This window comes from Thalassophryne amazonica, chromosome 3 (genome assembly GCF_902500255.1).
Source record: "Thalassophryne amazonica chromosome 3, fThaAma1.1, whole genome shotgun sequence".
Classification (NCBI taxonomy): domain Eukaryota; kingdom Metazoa; phylum Chordata; class Actinopteri; order Batrachoidiformes; family Batrachoididae; genus Thalassophryne; species Thalassophryne amazonica.
In genome coordinates this window covers 17,010,131-17,021,650 of record NC_047105.1, presented here as the reverse complement: position 1 = coordinate 17,021,650, position 11,520 = coordinate 17,010,131, and the positions used below count along the sequence as shown (strand labels likewise).

General features: G+C 38.8%; 1 protein-coding gene and 1 pseudogene across 1 annotated transcript; both read left to right on the top strand.

Moving 5' to 3' along the window:
- The first annotated feature begins 5,964 nt into the window (after positions 1-5,964).
- LOC117506382 (transcription factor HES-5-like) lies at positions 5,965-6,674 on the top strand. Its single transcript, XM_034165888.1, has 2 exons — positions 5,965-6,087; positions 6,200-6,674. The coding sequence occupies exons 1-2, from the start codon at positions 6,025-6,027 to the stop codon at positions 6,620-6,622; spliced, it is 486 nt and encodes a 161-aa protein (XP_034021779.1). The 5' UTR covers positions 5,965-6,024; the 3' UTR covers positions 6,623-6,674.
- A 3,264-nt stretch (positions 6,675-9,938) lies between these two features.
- Positions 9,939-10,611, top strand: LOC117507710 (annotated as a pseudogene).
- The last annotated feature ends 909 nt before the right edge of the window (positions 10,612-11,520 follow it).

Below are 11,520 nucleotides of genomic sequence, written 5' to 3'. Positions count from 1 at the left end.
TGCTTTCAGAAGTGTGGGAAGCCGTGTGTCGCCGTGGCTCCCAGCCACACGAGGCAGCGGAGGGCGTGTGACTGGGGCACGCTTGACTCTGTGCTGGGAACAGTGGGAACCCAGAGGAGGGATGATGAGAAACCTGAGACCCAGAGAAGAAACACAGAAGAAAGAAGACAAAACCATTCTGCCCAGTCTTGCACTGGGGAGAAGTTCTACTCAGTTAGAACCTAACGTCTACTGTAGAAGCTAGGTTCCTTGATACCTGGGTGTCCTCTGGCCTTTTTCAGTGCTTTCAGTCCCCAGAACTGAGACACCTCCACACTGGATTATGCACAAAGAAGTGTCTCATGACCACAGTGTGCAGCTGATGTTTCCTCACAATACAAGTCGTACACCCAAACCAATCTCAAGCCATTTCATGATGTCATCACAAAAAGTGAATTAATCTATGGCTCGTCATACTGTCATGGCAGCACAAATGCATTTTGTGGCAGGAGCACGAAATGGTTAGAAGTAGGGGAAGGGGTAGTGGTAGGGTGACCAGATGTCCCACTTTGTACCCCAAATTGAGATGGTTTCCAGTGAAGCCTGACACTGGAAACCATCTCAATTTGGGGTAAAAATCTTGTCACTCTCGGTAGGGGTACAGTTACAAATAGTAAAAATTTAAAAAACCATGTCACAAAAATGTGACTCATTTTGTGACGGAAGAACGAAAGAAAAGCATAACTTTGTTCAACAGCATAATTCCAGCAGTACGCTAGGATCCTTGAAAGAAATCAAACACCAAAAACTGGTTGGAGTCCATGTCTCACAACCACATAACAAGACAGGAAGCACCAAGACCCAAAAGATTTGGACATTCATTTAGTTGATCAGCTAAGCGTTGTTTTTGAGGAGAATCATTCAAATGATGATACATTAAACTTGGGAAGAACATTGATGTTGCAGCACTCTTCAAAATTAGATCATAAGCCAAGCAAAAATCCAAGATGGCTGATATTTCACCACTGCTGCTGGCAATGGCGAAAGTCAAAACTGGGTATATCTCCTTAGTGAAACAACATATTTGAATGTTACAGTTTCTATATGTTTGTTTAAATTATTTTATATTAGATTATATTAGATTATATTAGATTAGATTACATTAGATTACATTAGATTAGATAGAACTTTATTAATTCCCTGGAAAGACTCCCTCGAGGAAATGGAGGTTCCAGGAGCACTGCATAACAGCACAGAGGGTAAGAAGCACACAGAGTATCAAAAGTGAAAGTAATAAACAATTTGCAAATATAAATATGAATACACAAATATAAACACTAGAAATACTGTTCGCAACTGGTTTACTGGCTACTACTGATACTCTCCTTCCTGTCCTCTGTCTTCTTGTTACTCCTTCTAAGGGACAAAGGAGTTTTTCAGTCTGTTTCATTCTGAAGCAAATGTTACTCGTGAAAATAAATGTACATCACGAGTTTCCATCCACTAAATGTTTTGTGTTTTATATTATTTCAATGAATGAAGAATAAATCTTATGATAAAATAAGATAAATCCTTTGTAATTTGCCAACTGATATAGTTTATTACTGCACATAAAATATTTTTGTACCTGTCCTGATAGAGATAATTAAATGTTAAGTTATGCTGGACAAATATAACGCTACATGAATATTTCCACATTATAATCATTGTAGAGACACAAAAAAGGTCTATTGAAGGACAATTAATGACAAAATCAAGTTTAGGATTAAAAAAATATTAACAGACCCAATATTCCCTCAGATCCATCAATAACCATCAGTGATACGGGCAAAAGAGAATTCTCAGTTGATGTGAGAAAGTGCTATTGTGCTAGGGAATGTAAAGGAAAACTTCTAAGTTGCATTAAAAGGCTGAAATGGAGCCAACGTCTCAAACAAGTCTGGACACCTGATGAAATGTGCATGTGTGTGTGCATGTGTGCGTATATCTCTTTGGCACACAGCTGGTGATGGTGCGACCCTTTGAAGAAGCTGATGATGAACATTTAGCTCATGTTTGTGGCTCTGATGTTTCCCATCTCAAACAAAAAGGTTGCGTCCTGCTGCGACGTGTTGTTAGACACACGCCTATTGTTGCTCTGCTGAAAGGACAGAGTGTGAGAAAGTGCACAAAACTCACTCACAGAGCCGCTCTGGGACAATACATCCTGACCTCTGACCTTAAGGAGGGGTTGAAGACCAACCTCACATTTTAAATAAGTTGACTTATACTACTGCTGAACTATTTTAATTTTATACATATTTATATATAAATGTTAAAATCTCTTTGCACCCCCTCCCAAAAAAACAAATCTTTTATTTAATCATTTTTTAACATATGTATTTTTGCTGCTGACGTTCATTGCGATGGTGGCTTGGTGGTTAACATTGTTACTTCACAGCATGAAGGTGGTGGGATTAGTTCTCGTTTGTTCCTTACTGTGAGGAGTTTGCACGAGTTCCCGCCGGCTTCTTCCCACTTCTGAAGACATGCATGTTAGGTGAACTGGACACTTTAACTTGATGAAGGTGTGAATATGTTCATCTGCCTATATGTGGCAGCAGGTGTATAAAATGAATGAATGAATATTTTGGTCTGAGGAATTTACAGGGAGGAAATAATCAAATGTAACATGTACATTATGATATTTGGAGCAAATTCAAAGCCTCAGAGAAAATGTATATGCAGATGGGAAGAACATACAAACACCACACATTAAACAAAAGCTTAAAAACACTTGTAACATTCTGGCAGCTGTGGTGCAATAGAAATAGGAAAATAACAATCACATACAAAATTATACTCAACAAAAATATAAACGCAACACTTTTGGTTTTGCTCCCATTTTGTATGAGATGAACTCAAAGATCTAAAACTTTTTCCACATACACAATATCACAATTTCCCTCAAATATTGTTCACAAACCAGTCTAAATCTGTGATAGTGAGCACTTCTCCTTTGCTGAGATAATCCATCCCACCTCACAGGTGTGCCATATCAAGATGCTGATTAGACACCATGATTAGTGCACAGGTGTGCCTTAGACTGCCCACAATAAAAGGCCACTCTGAAAGGTCCAGTTTTATCACACAGAACAATGCCACAGATGTCGCAAGATTTGAGGGAGCGTGCAATTGGCATGCTGTCAGCAGGAATGTCAACCAGAGCTGTTGCTTGTGTATTGAATGTTCATTTCTCTACCATAAGCCGTCTCCAAAGGCGTTTCAGAGAATTTGGCAGTACATCCAACCAGCCTCACAACCGCAGACCACGTGTAACCACACCAGCCCAGGACCTCCACATCCAGCAAGTTCACCTCCAAGATCGTCTGAGACCAGCCACTCGGACAGCTGCTGGAACATTCGGTTTGCATAACCAAAGAATTTCTTCACAAACTGTCAGAAACCGTCTCAGGGAAGCTCATCTGCATGCTCGTCGTCCTCATCGGGGTCTCGACCTGACTCCAGTTCGTCGTTGTAACCGACCTGAGTGGGCAAATGCTCACATTCGCTGGCGTTTGGCACGTTGGAGAGGTGTTCTCTTCACGGATGATGCGAAGGAGATGTGTTGCACTGCATAAGGCAAATGGTGGTCACACCAGATACTGACTGGTATCCCCCCCAATAAAACAAAACTGCACCTTTCAGAGTGGCCTTTTATTGTGAGCAGTCTAAGGCACACCTGTGCACTAATCATGGTGTCTAATCAGCATCTTGATATGGCACACCTGTGAGGTGGGATGGATTATCTCAGCAAAGGAGAAGTGCTCACTATCACAGATTTAGACTGGTTTGTGAACAATATTTGAGGGAAATGGTGATATTGTGTATGTGGAAAAAGTTTTAGATCTTTGAGTTCATCTCATACAAAATGGGAGCAAAACCAAAAGTGTTGCGTTTATATTTTTGTTGAGTGTACATGAGACAAATACATGTGCAACTTTTTTTTTTTACAATTTTCTTGATGTTTGCAATTTTTTTAAATACAGAAGAAAAAATCTCCATTAAAAAATTAAAAAATCCATAAAAAATACAGATTATAATAGTGTGCACAGAAAGGAGTTGGGTTTTGAACCGAGGACCTGCTTATTGCACAGCAAGAATGCCACCTTACAATTTGCTCTTCCAAACAACTATTATTTGTTGATTTTAGAGTGTTATTATTATTATTGTTGTTGTTGTTTTTGTTGTTATGTTTGCAGAGAAGGTAGCTCAGTGGATAAGGTGCTACGCAAGAAAATGAAGACCTCGGTTTGAATCCCGGTCATGCTACCTGGCTGTGTCCTTGGACAAGAAAATCTGCATTGTCTCAGTCCACCCAGTGGTAAAAAAGTGGTACCGATTGTAGCTTGGGAAGTAAATGTGAGGCATCATTGTAAAGCTCATTGAGCACCTACTAAATGGAAAAGCACTATAGAAATGCCGTCCTTCTTATTATTAATTTAAATATAATTATTTTATGTATTACAATATGTTTTTTAAAAGAAATAAACAAATAAATAAACAGCAGCAATTTCATTTCTTAGCCATATGTTGTAAATATTATTTTGACATATGTTTAGATTGAGTGATGTAGCAGGTTTATTTATTCATGTGCTTATAAAAATGACAAAAAATGTGAAATATGTTTGACATGTTTAAGGTTTCAGCTTGCACACATGCAACATATTGAATGGGCTGACAAATGTGATTGTTATGTATGTATTTTTTTAAACCCATCACAGTATAGTAAGTCCCTTCGCCTGCTCCCGTGTTTGCACTTGGGGTCGCCACAGCAAATCCAAGTTGGATCTGCATGTTGAATTGGCACAGGTTTTACGCCCGATGCCCTTCCTGACGCAACTCCACATTACATGGAGAAATGTGGCAGGGGTGGGATTTGAACCCGTAACCTTCCGCACTGAAACCAAGCGCATTAACCACTTGGCCACCACCCCTGCTAAACCCATCACAATATGTTGTTTTTATTTTATTTAATAATGATAAATGCGGTTTACATTTTAACATTGGGGTAAGTTGAGTCATTTATGCACTAGATTTTACTTATTGAAAATGTGTGACACCATACACACAATTTTCCTTCTGAATTACTCTAAAAATGCATTACGATATAATTTATGATCATTTTCTTGTCCTTATTTCTAATTTGTTGTAAATGTGTATTTTTTATTTCACAATTTAAATTGTATGTTGTAGAACAAATTTCTTTGGGGGATTTTTGCCCTCCAATGCATTATGTAGAAATTAAATCTATGATCATTTTCTTGTCCTTATTTCTAATTTGTTGTAAATGTGGCAAAGCTGTTGGCATGTGTGGGGCGACAGCTGGGAGCTGCTTGTGTGCGGTGAACCATCATTTAACATGACACGCAGCTCTGTGTGTGAGAAAAGTGTGACGTGACGACAGGATTTCATCCAACTTTTCACTGTGTGTGTGAGTGAATAAATTCACAGCAGCCAATGGCGTGCTTTCCCTCCAGATGGTTGATGACGTCAGCCTCTGTGTGTGTGTTGCATCTGTCACTAAAGCTCCTATTGTAGAGTGCTGACCACAACATTCAGGACTCAGTGTGGGAAAGTCACAGAAAAACATCTGCTGCATCTGGACAACATATCCGAGCTCATCCCAACATCACCTCAATGTCACACCAGATATTCTACAAATCATTCACACACTCATTAATCACGGACAAACTCACATTATGAGGAGACATTTATTTGAAATATTCTTAAACTTTCATCTGAATCACTAAATAAACATCTAACTTGTGCAGTCCTCCATCACAGTGGTCCACCTGCTCCCCTGAGAGATGTCCATAATTATCCGGCCAATCACAGCATTCAGCATCCCTCATTGTCTCCCGGAGCTCTGTGATTGGCTGACAGTGTGAGAACCTGCGTCCAGACCCACACATTCATATGTAGATCAGTGAGTATAAATAGGAGGGATGAAGCAGCAGAGATCAGATTGTCTGTGCAGAAGCTCTGCAGCTCACAGATCCAGACATGACACCAACAATCACTGCAGCAACGAGCAATTCTCAGGAGCATCTGACTCTGAGCCACAAGGTAAACTGGACACTCGTGCACATTTAGACGTCATGCATCAGGATTTGTCCTTTTGCTGCTGACACTAGACTAGAAGAAGGTTTTCTTCATGCCTCTGTTGTTCTGTGTGCAGCTGAGAAAGCCTGTGGTGGAGAAGTTGCGCAGAGAGCGAATCAACAGCAGCATCGAGCAGCTCAAGTCTCTCCTGGGTCCAGAGTTCCTCAGACAGCAGCCAGACTCCAAGCTGGAGAAAGCAGACATCCTGGAGATGACAGTTTGCTTCCTGAGACGACTGCAGCAGCAGAATCAAGCTGTGGACTCAGCAGCTGTCCATCAGGGCTACTCCAGGTGTGTCCAAGAGGTGGCGCAATTCCTGTCCGAGGCCGAGGTGCAGACACATTCCCAGAGAAGACTGCTGAAGAACTTCCACAAGCTGCAGTCTTCCTCTGAGAAGAAGCTGACAGAGGCTGACTTCTCTCTTCTGAGCTCCACAGTCCACAGCAGCAGCAAACAGGAGAGCGCCCTCTGGAGGCCGTGGCACACACCTACAGCTTGAAGCTGGCAGCAGACAGTGACATGACGTCATTGATTCTTTGACTTTGAACCACGTGTTCTTTTGTGTGTGCACAGAAAATTCTTTAACTGCATTTATCTGAACACAACATTTTATTGTTGAGGAAAATGTTTCCAAAGGAAACGATGAAACATTGAAAGTGTCTTTGACATGAAGAAAGGGAACATCTGACGTTCATGTTGCATCAATGAAACATAAACGACTTTATTCTTTACTAAAATGTAAAAGTCTTTGACAACAGCTTCATTGTTTTGTAGCTGATATGATGAAATGATGATGTGATTGTTTCTGGTCATGTTGATCAATAATTTGAATTGTCCTGTGTGGACATTAATGGACTTTGATCTCATTGTTTTAAATCTCTTTGATTTGTTGACATTGATCTGTTGTAGGATTGTGTATTTTTATCCTTTTATCGAAAGACTTTGATATATTTACTGATCATATCAATGTTGTTGTTTTTTCCTTGAATGAAAATGTTTCAACTGCTGTCTTCACTTTGTGATGATCTTAAACTGATCTGTTCAAAGGTCTCTTTGATCTCCGTTGACTTTGTCATAAAGAAATCATTAAGTTCATTTGAATTGTTGAATTTCTTTGATTTGTTAACATTCATCTGTTGTAGGATTGTGCATTTTTATCCTTTTATCTTGACTTTGATCCTGATCATATCATTTGAATTGTTGAATGTCTTTCTGTCTTTTGTAAAGACGTTTGTCCCTCAACTCATTTTGAGTCCAGCGTGTGTTGGACAAATGTCCACGCTGTTGTTGTGATGTATCATCACGTCTGTCTCCAGGTGGAGATTTTTTAATCCCTTTGTTTTAATAAACAAGTCAAAATGATTGAAAGAGTTTTGTGTTCACTTTTTATTTGTTCAGCTTTCACAAAGTTTGACTTTGATGATACAAATTTGTACACTGTTTCACAACTCAATCACAAGTTTCAAGATTCAAATAAATAATATACACAGGAAATCAGAGTTGAAATCAGTGAAAAAACAGGAAACATTTGAGGGAAATAAAACTTTTTTTGTGTTTAAAACACTCAGTTGTTTAACAAAATAATTTACTTTGTATGAGCAAAGTTTAAGTAAATATTATTGTTTATAACAAAATTGAAAGTTTGATTTGATGACTTTTAAATGAGGTAAGAATAATGCAGGTTTTAGGCTTTATGGTGAAATATTCCTGCTGGGATCAGCTCCAGATCCCCGTGACCCTTAAATGGAGTAAGCAGTTGAAGATGAGTGAGTAAGTGGTGAAATATTTGTTTTCCTTGAACATTTCTTTGTTTGATCTGATTTCACGTTCACAGAATAAAATTATCAGTCATGACAAGTTTATGTTTCACTTTCTTACAGTTTTAGACAATAATATTACATTTTAGAAAAGTTAAGCAAAAGCAACACGTGACAGACTAACATGAGAACAATTATATTTTATTAAACTGCTAATATGTAAGTTTAAGGTGTATAATATCTGTCATGCTCTTAAAATCATGTCAAACAGATTATTATTAATGAAACATTTTTATGTTTTCACACACACTCGACTTTTTTAATTGCCAGTTTTACAACACACAGTTTGAACTGGTGCTGTTTTAGCATCACTTTTCAGAATTACCTGATTTTTAAAATTAGTGAATAATTTTAACTGTAATTAGCTGCATTTACTGTTTTTTTTTATTTAAAGGTCGATAGTTTAATAATAATATTCACGACTTATTATAAAGTTACAACAAAAATGACAGCTTTAGTAAGATAAATTCTTCAGAGTATTGCAAAATATAAAAACGAAATAAATACACTAACTTGTTGCATCAGGAAGGGCATCCGGTGTAAAACCTTTGGCAATTCAACATGAAGAACAAATAAAGACACAAAAATATCACTGTTAAGTTGTTGAAAATGGCTTCAAGTATTATATCAGTAAAGACAGTTTTATGTTTCATACATATTTTTGTTCTTTATTTAACTGCAAACAGTGCCTGGTTGTATTTTTCTGAACCTTTTCACTGAATTAAGATTTGATTTTCTTTCATGAGGCTTCAGCAGCTGTTTTCTTATCTTTTATTATTATTAATTTTTTTTTGTGAAATCTGATTATTAAAATTTAAATGATGTTTGGTGTAAATGTTGCATTTCTTAAGAAGGTGAATGTTAAAAGTGAGATTTGAGCTGCTGCTGATCTTTTTGGGTTTGTGTTTCTCTCAAACTGCTGTGACATGAAATAAGACACACTTCTATTGTTTGTCCACTGAAAGGACAGAGTGTGAGAAAGCAGACCAAAGTCACGCACAGAGCCCTGTGGGACAATAGAGCCTGACCTCTGACCTCAAGAGGAGGGGGCATGTCCTCAAAGTGTAAAAAAAAATTAATTCAGTTTATTGTATAAATTTTCCTTTTAAAAAAATCTAAATAAACAATGTGTTTGTACACAATAAAAGTGTCAAATATATTTATTTGTAAACTTTTGTTTACGTTTAGGGACTGTTTAAGTTGAGGTTTGAATTTTTTATTTTCTGTTTTCCTAAATAGTGTCTCAATATTCTATTTTTTATTTCACAATTTAAATTGTATGTTGTAGAACAAATTTCTTTGGGGGATTTTTGCCCTCCAATGCATTATGTAGAAATTAAATCTATGATCATTTTCTTCTCTTTATTTCTAATTTGTTGTAAATGTGGTGAAGCTGTTGGCACGTGTGGGGCGATGGCTGGGAGCTGCTTGTGTGCGGTGAACCATCATTTAACACGACCCACAGCTCTGTGTGTGAGAAAAGTGTGACGTGACGACAGGATTTCATCCAACTTTTCACTGTGTGTGTGAGTGAATAAATCCACAGCAGCCAATGGCGTGCTTTCCCTCCAGATGGTTGGTGACATCAGCCTCTGTGGGTGTGTTGCATCTGTCAGGACTTCAGGACTCAGTGTGGGAAAGTCACAGAAAAACATCTGCTGCATCTGGACAACATGTCTGAGCTCATTCCAACATCACCTCAATGTCACACCAGATATTCTACAAATCATTCACACACTCATTAATCACGGACAAACTCACATTATGAGGAGACATTTATTTGAAATATTCTTAAACTTTCATCTGAATCACTAAATAAACATCTAACTTGTGCAGTCCTCCATCACAGTGGTCCACCTGCTCCCCTGAGAGATGTCCATCATTATCCGGCCAATCATCATTCAGCATCTCTCATTGTCTCCCAGAGCTCTGTGATTGGCTGACAGTGTGAGAACCTGCATCCAGACCCAGACCCACACATTCATATGTAGATCAGTGAGTATAAATAGGAGGGATGAAGCAGCAGAGATCAGATTGTCTGTGCAGAAGCTCTGCAGCTCACAGATCCAGACATGACACCAACAATCACTGCAGCAACGAGCAATTCTCAGGAGCATCTGACTCTGAGCCACAAGGTAAACTGGACACTCGTGCACATTTAGACGTCATGCATCAGGATTTGTCCTTTTGCTGCTGACACTAGACTGTAGAAGAAGGCTTTCTTCATGCCTCTGTTGTTCTGTGTGCAGCTGAGAAAGCCTGTGGTGGAGAAGTTGCGCAGAGAGCGAATCAACAGCAGCATCGAGCAGCTCAAGTCTCTCCTGGGTCCAGAGTTCCTCAGACAGCAGCCAGACTCCAAGCTGGAGAAAGCAGACATCCTGGAGATGACAGTTTGCTTCCTGAGACGACTGCAGCAGCAGAATCAAGCTGTGGACTCAGCAGCTGTCCATCAGGGCTACTCCAGGTGTGTCCAAGAGGTGGCGCAACTCCTGTCCGAGGCCGAGGTGCAGACATAGTCCCAGAGAAGACTGCTGAAGAACTTCCACACCTGCAGTCTTCCTCTGAGAAGAAGCTGACAGAGGCTGACTTCTCTCTTCTGAGCTCCACAGTCCACAGCAGCAGCAAACAGGAGTGCGCCCTCTGGAGGCCGTGGCACACACCTACAGCCTGACGCTGGCAGCAGACGAACTTAAATGACGTCTTTGATCCTTTGACTTTGAACCACGTGTTCTTCTCTCAGATCATTTCCTGAGGAGATAACAGTAAAACTGACTGTCTCCTCAGTCACGTTGCATTAAATAACTTGTACTTGAAGATATTATTGTGTTTCGGCACATATTATTATTGCAGCTGGTGTTGATCATTTTGGTCAAATATTTTAATTGTCTTTCATTTGGACAGTTTGATGATGAGTCAAATATACTTTTATAATTTAAAGGTTTACTCCCACTGTAACTATGGAAGCCTGTTTGTGCCACTTGAAAAAAAGGTTTTTTGATTAATAGTGATATAGTATCTTGCAATTCTGACTTATTATCTTGCATTTCTGACTTATTATCTCACAATTCTGAGTTACTATCTCACAATTCTGACTTATTATCTCACAATTCTAAGTTACTATCTCGCAGTTCTGAGTTATTATCTCACAATTCTGACTTATTATCTCACAATTCTGAGTTACTATCTCGCAATTCTGACTTATTATCTCACAATTCGGACTTATTTTCTCACAATTCTGAGTTACTATCTCAATTCTGACTTATTATCTCACAATTCTGAGTTACTATCTCGCAATTCTGAGTTATCTCACAATTCTGACTTATTATCTCACAATTCTGAGTTACTATCTCACAATTCTGACTTATTATCTCACAATTCTGAGTTACTATCTCGCAATTCTGACTTATTATCTCACAATTCTGACTTATTATCTCACAATTCTGACTTATTATCTCACAATTCTGAGTTACTATCTTGCAATTCTGAGATACTTTATGTTACGAAATGCATTGTCCCCTACCCCACATGGTCATTCCATGGATTCGATCATTGAAAGCTATTTTCAGCGTGGTTTCACAAA